This window comes from Nycticebus coucang, chromosome 20 (assembly GCF_027406575.1).
Source record: "Nycticebus coucang isolate mNycCou1 chromosome 20, mNycCou1.pri, whole genome shotgun sequence".
NCBI lineage: Eukaryota > Metazoa > Chordata > Mammalia > Primates > Lorisidae > Nycticebus > Nycticebus coucang.
Window position 1 is genome coordinate 58,938,608 of NC_069799.1, and position 15,730 is coordinate 58,954,337.

Consider the following 15,730-nt stretch of genomic DNA (forward strand, 5'->3'; position numbering starts at 1 on the left):
TACACGCCACGCTTGAAAACCCATGTTCTAGAAAGAGGGACTGTTGATGTTCATTTCCTCTTCTCCCTCCCTCTAGAGCAGTGTTTTTCAACCTTTTCTATCTCACGACACGCTTGAACATATAGTTAAACTTCTATGGCACACTTAAATGATATTGATCAAAAAAAAATAGAGCAAAAAAAAAAAAAAGAATATACGTACTGTGCTTTGAACTTCTTTTGAGAATCCCGTAATTAATAATCTTTAAAAATTTTCATGGCACACCTAAGATCTACACCCATTGAAAATCACTGCTCTTGAGCCAAGAAGAGAAGCTGATTCTACCTAAACTCTGAATGTTGAGGCCAATGATGACACCTCCTAGGGACCTGCAAAGTTATATCCCTTCTAGGTTCCTTTCCTAACAGTTTGAGAACCAACTCTGAAGTTCAGATGTAGTTTTTCTGTGTGTAGAAGTTGGATAACTTAGATGTGCATTGATCAAACATTGCCATCCATCAATTAGAGAAAGTCATTTTTACAGTTCATTTTCCAAGTATTTCTATTGTTTTAAGACGTGAGTTTTGTTTTTTTAAGTTACGAACCGGGAGTGGGCGGGAACAAAGGGTCCTATCATCAAAAACTGTAACTGAACAACTTTTTGGTTTCAGCAGAAATAATCCAACATACCCCAAGGGGGAAGTAATGATAGTCTTAATAGATTTAAATTTGAATCACCTGTCATAAATGTTAACCATTGCTCATTGAATGCTGTAAATACACATCTCTGTTAAAAAAGAAAACCTTTAAAAATATTTAGAAACTAAAGAGAGAAGGAGAGTAAACTTGGTTAGCCATTACCGCATGTTTTAAAAGCCAAGTACAGTCAGAATGTATTTTACTAATTAAAAATATGAGCACTGGGCGGTGCCTGTGGCTCAGTGAGTAGGGTGCCGGCCCCATATGCTGAGGGTGGCGGGTTCAAACCCAGCCCCGGTCAAAACTGCAACAACAACAAAAATAGCCAGGCGTTGTGGTGGGCGCCTGTAGTCCCAGCTGCTCAGGAGGCTGAGGCAAGAGAATCGTGTAAGCCCAAGAGTTAGAGGTTGCTGTGAGCCGTGTGACGCCACGGCACTCTACCCGAGGGCGGTACAGTGAGACTCTCTCTACAAAAAAAAAAAATATGAGCACTGCTCAGTAGCTCAGCTGATAGGACGTGGGACTATAGGACTCGTAGCTGCTGACAAAAGGAGTTGAGAGTGTCTCTCTCATGACCCACTGCCGTGGCTCACACGTGTAATCCTAACACTGTGGGAGGCTCCCCTGAGCTCAGGACTTCGAGACCAGCCTGAGCAAAAGTAAGACCCCGTCTCTACTAAATACAGAAAAATTAGCCAGGCGTGGTGATGGACCCTGTAGTCGCAGCTACCTGGGAGGCTGAGACTGGAGGATCCCTTGAGCCTAGGAGTCTGAGGTTGCTGTGAGCTAGGATGATGCCCCTGCACTCTACCCAGGGGTGATGAAGTAAGATTCTGTCTCTTATTTAATAATAGACAACTTTGAAATTTGTTAAGAAATCACATTCACGGGCGGCACCTGTGGCTCAAGGAGTAGGGCGCCGGTCCCATATGCCGGAGGTGGCAGGTTCAAACCCAGCCCCGGCCAAAAACCACAAAAAAAAAAAAAAAAAAAAGAAATCACATTCACTCTCCTTCACAAAAGTTTACCTTTAAAAGTTTACGGAATAAATTTTAGAGGAGTAGGTACCCTCAAGCCAGGATTCTAATAAGAACCGTATGCATAGCCAATTGAGGTCCTCCCCCCCACCCCACCCCCGTGAGCATCTTAGGTCTCAATTAATTGAATTACTTGATTGGCACTACTTGGGACGTCTGACTTACCCAAGTAATTAAGTCTAAAATGGCCCAACTCATTGGAAATTCTTTTTTAGATCCAGAGCCCAGTATCTTGGCACGTGGAGTGTGCCCTGTCCTGCCTGGGTATCTTGGCATTTGCTTCAACCATGATTAGTGCTGGTGAGGCCTCTGCAAAGGGTCTGGCTATTCACCAATCCTGGTCTGAAGCTTATCTACAATTTAGATATAAACAACACACCAGAGCAATTTTCTATTTGCACAAGAAACAGCAGTGAGAAGCCGCTCTGGGAAAGTGATTTATTTAGAAATGGGTTTGGGAGTTCCAGTTATTATCTGCTGTTTGGGGAGAGAGGAGAAAGTCACTAGCACAACTTCTGTGCCTGGCTTGTCACAGCTGCCGCTGGGAACGTGGCCTTACCGCCTCTGGGATAACCACGCCATACTCTCAGGCCTTACAGCAAACAACAACAGTCCCGGAGAGTTAGTGAGCAGAGAAGGGCTTGGGTGTAACTCTCCTGCTTGGAGCTGAGATGACTAAAAAGAATGGTACCATCTGAGGAGGGCCGAGCGACTTTCCCCTCCCCTTTTCCTTCCCAATGCAGAGGATATGAGTGAGCTGGGATTCAGGTGAGCAGAGTGAATTCTTAATATGGAGACTGTTTATTTGGGACGGGAGCTATGTCTAGACATAGGGAGGCGGCCCTTGAACCTGTAAGAATATTGATCTGCGAGGCCTATGGTGAGGCCGGTGTATGCGTTCTCTTAACAAATATTTATTTGGCATCTGCGGTTAACCCCTGGAGGTACAGAAATGATTAGCCTTTGGCTCCATGTCGAGTTTGTTTGTAGTTTAAGAGGTGATTAATAAATAAGGTAACACTGTAGGATTCAGCCATGTAAGAAAAAGCCATGTGTACCCCCCTAAATCTATTTAAATAAAAATGAATAAATAAATAAATAGAAAATTTGGAATAGGCTGAAGGAGACATAACAGAGCAAACAATTTTTCCATCAATAAAAAAATAAAAGCCAGAAACTCAGTGGCGCTGAATAGCCCGTAATTTAGTAACTTGGTCTTCCCAGCACACACCCTACTTGAACCTTTCTCTGCTTTTGAGAGCTTCTAGTTAAATTGCTGTCCCGAGGCTGTCCTGATGAGCACAGACAGATACTTTCGAGTCAAGGACACCAAATAGCTAAACATTTGAAGCGCCCCCCACCCTGCCTCCAACCAGTCGCATCTGTAAGAATCATACTCTGGGGCAGCGCCTGTGGCTCAAAGGGATAGGCACCGGCCCCATATGCCGGAGGTGGCGGGTTCAAATCCAGCCCCAGCCAAAAGAAAATAAATAAATAAAGTAAAATAAAATAATAAAAATAGAAAAACTAGTCCGAAGTCATGGTGGGCACCTGTAGTCCCAGCTACTCAGGAGGCTGAGGCAAGAGGAAAGACCAGGGATTTGAGGTTGCTATGATTTATGATGATGATTCTATGGCATTCTACCCAAGGTGACATGAGACTCTGTCTCAAAAAAAAAAAAAAAAAGAATCATACTCTGGCTTTGGCGCTCTGCGGACACTCGTTTCCACCTGCAATAGAAGCATCTGAAAGGCAGGTGGCTTCTTCTCCCCTACCACGTCTGAGAAGTGTGGGTTCAGATAGACTGTCACCCTCCTCCACCCTCCAGTAACTATAAACAAAGCTCTCCCCGAGGATATCCAGATTGCAAATGCCAACACTTGAACTAAAAATCTATTAGTTTTCAATGTAGCAGCTCAGAGGAATCTGTTAAATAAATGCATCCAATTTCTATTCCCCAGAAGCGATTGCATATTTATTACTGACCTGACACTTTTGACCTACTACCCCCCTAAACCAAATGAGTGTTATCTCGCTCGGCTTGATTATCAGTCACATGATAACGAAAATCCTTGCTCTGCTGGTGTGCTTTTTGCGTTGTTGCTAGCAAATGTACTGATGTACATTCTCAAATGAAAAATCAATGAGAATCATTGAAAGCCAAGCTATCAGGCATGTCTTAGTTAAACTGTATACGGGAAATGCTCCTTTACCTCTTGGAGTTTCCTATCATCCTAACGAAAAGGGAAAACACAAATGATTTGGGGCAGGCACTGGAGGTCAGGACTGGGGTGCATTAAATAGGAAAGAAAAGACCCTCTGCAGTGCAGAATCTTTGACCCACTTGGGTGCAAGGAATGTGATTTAGGACCTGTAACATTTTAACAAGTCCTACTGCAGCCAAACCTGGGGGGCCCAGAATTATAGTTTCCAGTGTGCCTTGTAATCCATCTCTTAGCCCAAAGACATAGCAGGTAGTTATCATGAGGGACCTTGGATGAATTGTTGGTGCTGTCCGTCGGTCCCTTTCTGAGCAGCCTTCCATGAGAGCTTTTTAAACTCAAAACATTGGGTGGCGCCTGTGGCTCAAGGAGTAGGGTGCCAGTCCCATATGCCGGAGGTGGTGGGTTCAAACCCAGCCCTGGCCAAAAACCACGAAAAAAAAAAAATACTACAACTTATTAAACTCAAAACATTGGAAGAGACAACTTTCTTCCACTGAGGGTGCAAGGACTCTGGGCAGGAAAGTGCTCACCACCCCCATTGGACTTCAGAGCCAGCCAGTGTGTGAATCCCACCATCCACACAAAATTGGGGAGGAAGAGTTCAGCAGGGCAGTGGAGAAAGGCGAGTCCTTTGTCTGCCCGGGCCAGCTACTCCATTGAGGGGTGATCTTGTGGTCTTTGCTTCCTAATCGTTCTCTTTCTTTTCTGGTCCTTTAATAGATAAATGTCAAACCAATATATGGCTGGGAGAAAAAGAATTTCCAGTTTAATTTATTGATTAAAAAGTCATTCATTTAGGGTGGCCCCTGTGGTTCAAAGGAGTAGGGCACCGGCCCCATATAGCAGAGGTGGCGGGTTCGAACCTGGCCCTGGCCAAAAACTGCAGAACAAAACAAAACAAAAAACACAGTCATTCATTTAAAAAATTAGTCATTCAATTAAAAAAGTTTAATGTGAAGAATGAAATTGTGTAGGGAGGGACTCACCTGTCTGCATCTCCCATCCACGTGAAGGAAACATTGGCAGTGTGTGGTCCCGGCAGAGCTGGGTCCGAGTGACACCTGTCTCTGGCTCTTCTTGTAGCAAGTCCCCACCTTGATTTCATCACACATGAGGGACCACCCCAGAGACCCAAGTCTCATCCCCATCAGGCTGCATGGTCAATAATATGGGGACATTGGAACAAGGTGAGAATTTCTCAAGCCTGGACCGTGGCCTGATTTTGAGGGCACGTGTGGACCATTCTACCTCTCAGATCCTCCTTCCCAGGTCACTATGAAAGTTTTGAGACAGACTATGTTATGGTCCCTTATTTAATTCCAAGAAACATGGTGGACAGTGTCCTTTCCGATTCACCCGTACGAGTTTCAACTTGCTCGGCTTTTCATGCTACAGGGAGGGCTCCATTTGTTTCTGTGTACGTGGATTCTCCGTTTCTTAATTTTTGTGTATCCCAAAACTTTCATAATGACCCATGTATTCCTTGAACTTGCAGACAATAAAAAATGACTGTGCTTTTATACTATCCTAGTCTGCAAGTGATTTAAAGATTTCTCTTGTGAGAATAAAGGTTGTTCCCACCAGACCATTTATCAAGAAATGTTGTAAGGAATTCAAATGCTTCCTAACAAACGCAAATGGTGTAACCTAGTCATGCGTACCCTTACATTAATCAGAAATTTTTTTAAAAAATTAAAGAAAGAAATGTTGCAAGGCAAAAGATGAATATCAGATCTTCCTGGCCATGGGATGGATTGATCTTGTATGTAATCAGTCATTCAGTCCATGAACAAGCACTTCTGAACACCTGGTATTGGCCAGGCGCTGTGTTAGATCCTGGGATAATTTTTTTAAATGGTGAAAACTCATAACTTAGTTAAGAGACAGCTTCTATTTTAAAAATAACTCATTGTATGAGATTCCACCAAATGCCTTGCAGACAACACAAACCAGAAGCTCTGGAGAAGTCTGAAAGAAGCCCCACACTGAGAAAATCAAGGACCACTTCACTGAAAGTGAGGCTTGAACTCAGCCTTGAACAGTGGCCACATGTTCAAATAAAGAGGATGGGGAGGTGGTGGTCTGACTTCCGATTGGGAGAACCTGCACGACCGGGTGGTGCTGTAGACTGTGGCCTCTGACCTCACCTTTGTAGGGAGGAGGCCTTGCGAGTTCGGGGCATCGTTAGAGCCAGGAAGGTAGGGGCTGTAGCTTATGATAATTTGACACCTGCCAGTTGATCAAACCTGCTGACTTTCACCTTCTGAGATATAGCTGCTGACGTTCACCAGGGATGAGAAGTCAGCTGGGGGAAATGAACGTATCCACGGAGTAAGTTCCGTAGACGGGAAGTGTAGGAACCCGGTGAGCTAAGGATGGTGCGTCTGGACATTTGACTCACAAGATACGGTCTTCCCTTCGTTTCTTTAACCCTTCCTGGATTCAGACCAAGGTAGTAAAAAAATTAAGTGAATGGAATTTTTTTTTTTTAGCTGGAGACTTTTAAGAAGGAGAAAAAGAGGCCAGAATTGTTCAGGCAGACACCAGTCTGAGGCAAATCCAAACATCATCGTCCTCACAGCCAGGGGCGTGGGCTTCATTGAGAGGGATTTATTTTCTTGTAAAATGATACATTTGGGGCAAAGTTTTAAAAAGGGAGTGCAAGCCTCTAGTGTGCTTTCTTGCACTCCTTTGTTGGAAGCAAGCATGTACTCAGAGGAGCAGTTTCAGACAGTGATGCGGACAGATTCTGTTTCTCAAATGCCAGCCTTTTGCACACGTGTGTGCATCATGAACATTGGAGTCACTCAGCATCGTGCCTGGGGAGATGCAGGACCGTCCACTGGGTCTGTGAGTTTACTGTGTGAGTTTATTTAGTAAAGTGCAGTGGTTCTCCACCTTCCTAATGCCACAGCCCTTTAATGCAGTTCCTATGAGTCACGATCCACAGGTCGAGAACTGCCGGTAAAGTGATTACTGGACTCTGTGTCCTCCAGGATAATGGACGGAGATTGGTAAGGGGAGGAGTGGATTCTTCTGCACACAGCTGTTCTGTGGCTCTGCCTCATGCTTCAAAGACCAGCCTCCCCACGTGGCCTTCAAGGCTCTCTCCAGCTTCATCCCTTTCCTCCCTACCCTTTGCACATGCTGCTATCTGCCTGGAAAGTGGCTCCCCTTTCTCCTCGCGGAATTAACTCCTGCTCTTTCTTCAAGTCTCAGCTCAAACAGGGAGTGCTGCTTGGGCCCCCAGACTAGACCAGCTCCTACCTGAATGCTCTCCTAACTTGTCCTAACGCCATTAGCAATGATGTAATTAATTGTAGAAAACAATTGCTGAGTGTCTGTCTCCTTAAAAGAGTATAAGCCCCAGGGGGCTGAGAGCCTGTGTATTTTGCTGGCTGCTGCATCCTCAGAGGCTTTACAGAGAAGGTGGCCAGTGGATATTTGGGGAGGGAAAGGAGAGGGAAGAAACACAGCATTGCCTCCATTTGTACGTCGGCAAATAAGCTCTGGGGTTCACTTTCTAAAGTAGCTTTAACGAGGTATCATTGACACACAATAAACTATATACGTTAAAGGGCACAATTTGGCAAGTTTGGACATATATTCACATCCATGGACCACAGTCAAGGTAGGGAGAATAGCCAGCACTCCCCAAATGTTTCTTCTCGTACCCCTCAGCCACCCCCAGGCAGCCACTGACCTGCTTCTTATCTCTGAGATTAATGTGTATTTTCTGTAGTTAAAAAAAAAAAAGGAGATACCCTTTTTCTTTTTTTTAATTTGGCTTCCTTTGACTCAGCATAATTATTTTGAAATTCATCCTGTCGCTATACACAGGAGAACCTCTGTGCATTGACCACCCAAGGGACTATAACAAACTGGTGGACATAGGGAGGTGGTCAAATAAGGGACGAGGCCGACTGCGCTGATACGCACATGTGGTGCATGTCCAGTCTATGAAAATTGGGTCAACTTGAGGAGGTGGTCAGGGTAGGGAGGTGGCCAGCTACAGAGGTTCTACTGTGTATCATAGTAAAGCCTCTTTATTCCGTTGTGTAGACATATTACAGTTTCTATCACTCTGCTGTTGATGGAACACTTGGATTGTTTCAAGTTGGGGTCTGTGACCATATCTATGAAATGCCCATTAAGTGTCCATGAACATTTGTATAAAAGTTTTTGTGTGGACAGGTGCTTTCATTTTTCCCAGGGGTAGATGGGGTCATATGGTAGATGGGATTATAATTTTTTGGGACCCTGTGTATAGTTTGATTTTCATTTCAGTGCTGCCCGGGAAACAGACAGCAGGTCCCAACCTCGGGACTTTCTGGTGCCTTTTCTACCCCCAAATGTCAGTGTCTCCTGCGGCAGCATCTTTCCCCAGGGAATTCTTTCAGGTTCTTCCAATACTGACAAGCTAACACAGTCACCTCCAAACCAGCACGCGCTGCTCCACGTGCCCCCCGCCCCCCAATCCCAAAAAGCTTCTGCAAAGTCTAAAGCCCTAACCAATTTCTTTTTATTTTCCTCAGGGGGCACTTAAACTGGCTTCAACTAGATCGAAGAGTTTTAGAACATGACTTCCCGAAAAAGTCAGGACCCGTGGTGTTGTACTTTTGCGTCAGGTGCGTACAGTTGTTCTCTGCATGTTTGCGTCCTTTTGATCTTTGTCAGAAAAGTCAGGGACAGGTGATTCAAAGGAGAGGCAGATCACGTTTGTCTTGGGTCATTGCCAGCGATAAAGAGCACAGCGTAGCTGTATTCCTCGTAGATGGAGACGCAAGTGTGTGAGTGTGTAAGGCATGTTGGTGTGTGTGCACTGATCTGGCACTACGATGCTTGCATAAGAATGAAGACAAAAGCACTTTCTGTGCTTTTTTTGGCACAGAAACTAAACCTAGTCTCTTATCATAGCTCATGCCCTGAGATACTTTGTGGGGGGCAGTTTGAAGCTACATAACCAATGTCTTAGTCTTCCTTCCCCCTGTCACAAAAGACCACTTGAGTCTTTTAAAACCTGGGTGTTTTATCCCAAGTTAAGAACAGCTGGAACTCAGCAGCAAACGACAGATCAGTGTATTTCCTGGCAAGGGAGGATGTGTCCTAATGACATATCAGAAATATTGGGCATTTTCTGCTCATTTATCTATTCCAAAACATTTTATTGTGTGATTGCAGAAGGAACTATCTTTGGGATAGAGTGTTTCAAATAGTTAACATTTGCGACCGTCTTATTGTGAAGAAGACAGGTCTTATCACATCTGTTTGCAAAAGGTGGTGGGAAGCCATGGTAGGGGCAAGTCAGGGGTTTAAGGTCAAAGAACAAATGAGTAACAAAGTTAGAATCTGAGCCCCCAGATCCAGTAGCACCCTGAGTTCCCAGACTCTGCAGCATGGAGGTTCTTTCTGTCTGGAGCAGTGTTTTTCAACCTTTTTTATCTCATGGCACACTTGAACCTATCGTTAAACTTCCACAGCACATTTCAATTATGTTGATCAAAAAAGAGTTAAAAAATAGAATATACTCACTGTGCTTTGAAATTCTTTTGAATATAATTTAATTAATGATCTTTAAAATTTTCCGCGGCATGCCTAAGATGGTCTCACGGTACACAGGTGGGAAATCACAGGTTTGGAATCTTGGTTACAAAACAATTGCAGAGGCAGTAAGATTCCAATGCCTTGGTCTTCACACCAGCAGGAACACTGGCAGATGATACATATTTTAAAGCACACACCTCAAAAGGCACCGGAAGAGCCTAAAGCAAGAGTCAGAGGGTTCACTTGACCGGTGGGAGTGTGTGTCTTTCCCTCAGCTGGTGGAGTGAATTTAACCTTGCATTTAATGCGTTTTTGATTTAACAGCTGCGAACAGATCTGAGCTCCTCTTGGCCATTCCCATTACTGATGGGAATGATTTCCATGCCATATTCTTTAGCATGCTATCTACCGTTTCTCCAATTAATAGAGAAAAGTAACCATCGAAAGCAAAGAACAACTCCCAGGGAGGGGCAGGTGGTTGCTCTGAAGCAGCTCATTAACCTATAATTGCCAGTGGATAAGTACACTTACCTGGGAGCAGGCTCCCCCCTTCTCCCTGGAAGGTCTCACCAACATGAACCAAGAAGAGGAAATGCCGGGCGTGGTTGCATATTAGGTGGTTTTGTTCACAAGTGTCTGTTGTGAGTAATTTGTGGGTTTGGGGATCTGGGCCTTCATAGGAAAGCTTGGGGCACCTTAAGACCAATGCAGAAGTGTTTCTCCCCAAGGATGGGCAGATCATTCTGACTCACTCCAAGCTGACTTCTCTGTGTGAAACCAGACAACGTGGAGAGCCGTATAAGGTGTAACAGGTGCTAGCATTAAAGAGAGCTGGGCAGTGGGGCGGCTGTACACACAGATGTCGCATTCGCTTCTGCTCCAGAGCCCAAAAGGACACTTCTGCCGCCACCAGCCGCCTGTGTTTCTGGTTGGCCAAAGTAGAAACTTCACAGAACACTCATTAGAAAAAAATCTCCAAAGCCACATTTAGAGACAGCTGTTCTGGGCTATTTTTTTAATATGCTTCTCGCAACAGAACACTGTGAACGCTGCTCTTTCTGGAGGGTGTCAGGTTCCTATTTCCAGCTGCCTCCTGGAGGCCCCACCTGAGTACTTCACTCTTATCAGGTCCAGAGCCAAGTTCATTATCTCCCCTCGCTTCCTTCTAGGGCACCTTCAAATCTGTGATGTCCTCACCTATTCAGTCACTGAGGCTGTAAATCTTGAAGTCTTTGGGGCATTAATTCTCTGCTGCTACTTCCAGAATCTCTCTCCATTTCCAAGAGCCTGCCAGCCCTGCCTGTCGTATCTCTTTGCCAACTCAGGGCAAACCCAGTTGTACTTCCTCTCGTCACTCCCCTGGCCGTCACCTCCCTTTGCTGTTCCAGCTCACACAGACACACACACCCCCAAACCTTCCAGCTTGGTTAGTTCAGCCACACACCCCTTTTCTTTTTCTACCCCTGAACTGCTAGGTGTGGTCAGGAAGAAACGATGAAAAGGAATTCACACCTACAGCTGCGCATTGGTGCGTCCTTGACGGTGGCCGTCTTACGTGTGTAGACCTTCAGTATTTCCGGCCCGGTCTGGCAGGCGTGCCTGCTCAGGGCGCCTGTGTCCCCACCGAGGCTTTACCTCTTGCTATAGACTCCACACTGGACTCTCCAGTCTTTTGCTCCGAGAAGGTGGTGTTGCTTATGATTTTGCAGAGAAAACTCAAGCCATCACCTCTCTGCTTCCTAAGCCACACACTTGGCCTCCTGGCCCTGATTCTGTGCCCCCCCCCAATACCCACTGCACACACAAGCACCCCAGAGGTCCCGTCATCCAGTGCCCACGTGTCGTCTGATTCCAGCCCCTTCCCCCGCCTCCCAGGGCTTGTTCCTGCTCTTGTTCTCTGTCACAAGCTTCTTCTCCACTGAATCCTCCCTTGATGGGCACGTCTGTCCTACCCTTCCGATGATGTGCAGCCACCCAGGCTGCCCTCTGCCTCCCCTTTGGCTCTGCTCACAGCAAGGATGGAAAACAGGACTATGAGAGAAGTCATAGTGTCTCTGGTCCCTCAGTTTGTGCCGTGTGGTTTCTGGTGCCATCACAGGCTGCTGGCCTCCAACTTCACGTGGCTCCGGTGGCTCTGGCCTCCACAGAACATGCCCCCTACCTGGCTCCGGGGCCCTGCACTTCCCTGACCTCCTTGCTCTTTGGTCCCTCTGTCCCTGGGCTTGCGGGAGGTTCCCTGCTCTGCTCACCATGTGCACAAGGTTCTCACCCTGCTTGTCATCTCTCCCTTCCCCTCCCACGGCGGGATTTCACCCGGAACATGGCTTCTAGGGCTGTTCTTCTTGGAGCCTCTCGGTCCTCTGCCCCGGCCTGACCGCTCTCCCCATGTCCAGGTCATCCCTGCTAACAGGTGCGTGCACCTGGATGCAGCTGGGGTGTAACGGCATCATTGTTCTGCCCGCAGATGTGCCGCTTTCTCTGTGACACCTCCTAATTCCTGCGGTGGGCGCCCCTGCCCACCCAGCCCCCGCCCGAGCCGGAAGCTGGGCAGTGAGGCTCGACCCAGCTTGTCCCCTCAGCCACTGCTTCTGGCGATGTCTGTGTCCTTTCCTCCCTGTGCACCCCCCTCACCAGCCCCTCCTGGACCTGAAACCACCTCGTTCATCTCCGCGTCTGGTCTTGGTGCCTTTCTGACTCCCTAGATACAGGCACTGTGCATCTTTTCAGAATTCTCATTTGATCTGTGCTGATATTTTTTTTCTATGGCCCTCAGGGGAAAAAAGGATATTGTGAACACATCCTGTGTGATGTGACTTCCGCTCACTTGTCTGGCCCCATCCTTCCCCACCCCCCTGCCTCTCCTGTACTTGAGCTTTATATACAGGCAGGAGTCAGTTGGTGACCAGGATTATTTGCACCTACAAACCACTGTCTAGGGCTATCAGCCAAGTTCCCCAAATTAGAGAACAATGACCAGGCAGGCTTATGAAATAGGTCAGGAAAAATATATAAGGAAAATACACCTGCACACCCAAGGAAGTCTGTGTGCCCTGAGTGTGCACGCACGCGCACGCGTGTGTGTCTTTTTAGAGGCCCATAATGATGCTTGCTTGTCCAGGCTGTTCCTTTAATTGTTCATTCTTCAGCCAAGTGTCCCTGTGGCTCTGACCATTTATACCATTTGGAGGAGAATAAATAGAGATTAGATCTGTCGAATTTCACAAACAATAAACCGAAGTGAGCCGAAGAAAAATAAGAACTAGAGGTAGTGCCAGGAAGCTTTATCTCAGAGGGAGAGTTTACAGCAGAGTCCATGGGCCTGAGTCTGCATGTCTTCCCTGGCTGATTGAGACAGCAGCTGCTATTTCCTGTCACTCACAGTGACAGTGATGGCACAGACCTAAAATGAGCCGCTGCTATCCACAACTTGCTGTATTTCAGCAAGGGTGTCTCAGTTAATATCTTAGAGCCTTTCTAAACATCAGAGATTTGGTTGCAGAAGAACACAGTTTATTGTTCTCATTATTATATTACAGCTCATTTTATTTTTTTTGCTACCAAAAGTCAGCATTTCAAATGTGACATTTGTGTTCATTATGAAATGAAATCACTGGTCCATTAAATTAACATTTGCTGTAAATATTCAGGGCTTCCCAAGAGCAAAGGAGGTGGCGGTAAGCCGGGAGAGGAGCCTGGGCAATGGAGCGGGAGACCCGGCTGGTGTTGTCTGGGGAGGCCCCCACCATCTGACTCGATAGGACCAGCTCTGTGGCAGGAGGAGGCGCCTGGAGGCGTCACAGCCTCTTGAATTATTAACAGGCTCGATCATGTACGCAGGGTCAGGGCTCATACCTGTAATACCTGCACATCTCTGCACTTTAGGAGGCCAAGGCAAGAGGATCATTTGAACTCAGGAGTTCAAGCCTGAGCAAAAAATAGAAAAATTAGCTATGCATTATGGCGGGCACTTGTAGGCCCAGGTACTTGGGAGGCTATGGCAGCAGGATTGCGTGAGCCCTGGAGTTTGAGGTCACAGTGAGCTGTGATGATGCTACTGCACTCTAGCCCAGGTGACAAAGGAGACCTTGTCTTAATACAAAAAAATAAAATAAAATAAAATAAAACCCCATGTGAAAAGGGAGCCCACACTTCCCCCTACTACAGACCATCTGATAAAACAGCCTCAAGTCTGGGTCACCTGCACTGGCTTAGGTGTGATGCTGTTCCGGCCCAGAGAGGCGAGACCCCTCTTAGCTGGGCTTGGTCTAGAAGGTTTTGTTCCTTTCAAGTCGAAAAGAAGCCCTAAGATTCGGTCCTGCTAACCAAGCCAAAAAACCTGCTTTAAAATGTAGGTTTTCCTATTATTCAGCTGTGGGGAGGCCAACAGATCAGAAAAGGACTGCCTTGGAAAAGACAGTTTGTTACTCACAGTTCCCGAGAGAAGGGAACAGGCCATGCCACGCCACCCCACCCAGGACCACACAGGAGGGGCAAAGGGAATGAGGGGAAATTAGGCAAGAGCTTTAACTGTGATTTCTGTGGAAAGGCAGGGCAGGGGAAGCAGGCTTAGGATAGGCTAGTTTGACTGATTTCAAGGGCCCCTGGGGCATAGGGATGTCCCTGATTGTCCAGTGCATGTCCCTGGGGTTATTGGGGCAGGGGAATAGTGGCCCTGGGGGGCTGCATATGGAAGTCAGGCTTCCATATAGTGGAAATTGCCTAAGCCTGTCCAGAGCAAGGATGACAAGACCCTTGACATCAAAGCCTTATAAAGACGTGGTTAATACAGAGCCAGAATTGTCCATGCAGACCCCCTGAATCTAAGCGTGTTCATTTCCCTGGGTTCACCCCAGATCTGGAATGTTCTTTGTGAACTGAGGAAACGCTACCCACCCAGGCCGGTAGTTAAGGAAATGCAACACTGCCACCTACTGCCAGAGAGGAGAACTGGGGAGGCTCTGGGGAGGCGCTCATGGAAATCAGAAGTGAATTTTTAAAAAAGAAAAAAAAAAAAACTTGAGTTTGAATGTGGCCATCATCACTCCTCCCCATCTCCCCAGAGAGCTCTTCTCCCCAGACCCCCTCAGTGTGAGCCATGCCTCGCTCTGTCAGGATGGAGATGGCTGAGGTCTGTTTCTCTCTAGGCACTTATGACTCGGCAGTTCCCTGGTGCAGATGGAGATTCGGGATGAGCTAAACATCCTAGTGTAACAGAACAATAATACGACAGGCCTGGAACACACAGGGTTTTCCAGGCTGTTGTCTTGGTGAGAAAAGTCAACAGGACCCTGCTTTCCCGTTCTTTCAAAAGGAGATGATTTTTTTTCTCCATTTTCAAAATATGCTTATTATTTCCTGGCCCTCCTCTGCCTCTTTTGGGGCCAGATGACATAGCCCGGTGGAAATGAATGCTGTCGCAAAAGATGTCTAATTTGCTGCTTCATTTCACTTTTTCCATTATTAGAGGGTTGGAAAGAAAAGTGTTCTGTTTTCTTAATACACTATTCAGGAGAAAATTGGGATGGGGATAAGGGAGAGACAGAGAGTGTCTTCACTCTTTTAATCTTAAGAGCTAAAGCAAATGGAAAAATATGTGTGTTATTGCTTTTAAAATTAAGTCATTTCAGACCCTACAGATTTGTATTCAAAATTATTATTAGAGTTCTGAGCTTGCTGAACCTCACAAGGTCTCTGCTGTCTTTCTGGTGTTAGGGTTACCGTCTCCCACTCTTCCCATCTGTTTTCCTTCTTTTCTGCCTTCCTTCTACTTATTTTGTTATTCTGATTACCCTTTGCCCAGGGCCCTTTGTAAAGGGTATAGATTAGTTTTTAAAAATTAAATCAAACTTAATTTATTTTCCTTTGAGATGTGAGATTTACTTCTGCCCATCAGCTCTCCCTTATTACAAAACTGAAAGCTGTAAACTTGACAGTGTCTCCGAGACCGTGGAGGAGACTACATGGAGGTCTCTGTGACCTAAGATGCTCCAAAGAGGCACCTAAGATGCACCTGCCTTGGGGGTACAGAGGATGGGGATGGGGACACACCATTTATACCCAGGCTCGGCCCATGTGAAGGCCATTTTGTAATCCCTTAAGAATTATAGACCATGACGTGATGGTCATCGCGCTAATAATATCTGTGGACCGAGCCTACTGATGTCTGAAGTTACACAAGAGTCATTCACAAATTTAAATGAATGGATATTGTTTTCAGCCCAACAGCCTCTGCACACATCCAAAAA

At 46.2% G+C, this 15,730-nt stretch overlaps 1 protein-coding gene across 9 annotated transcripts in view; it reads left to right on the top strand.

Moving 5' to 3' along the window:
• Positions 1 to 15,730, top strand: part of FRMD4A (FERM domain containing 4A) — a 607,160-nt gene that overhangs the window by 468,766 nt on the left and 122,664 nt on the right. For all 9 annotated transcript variants that reach the window (XM_053572753.1, XM_053572754.1, XM_053572751.1 and 6 more), the window contains one exon: positions 8,477 to 8,569. In XM_053572753.1, coding sequence (XP_053428728.1) covers positions 8,477 to 8,569 — 93 coding nt within the window. The remainder of the gene's footprint in view (positions 1 to 8,476; positions 8,570 to 15,730) is intronic.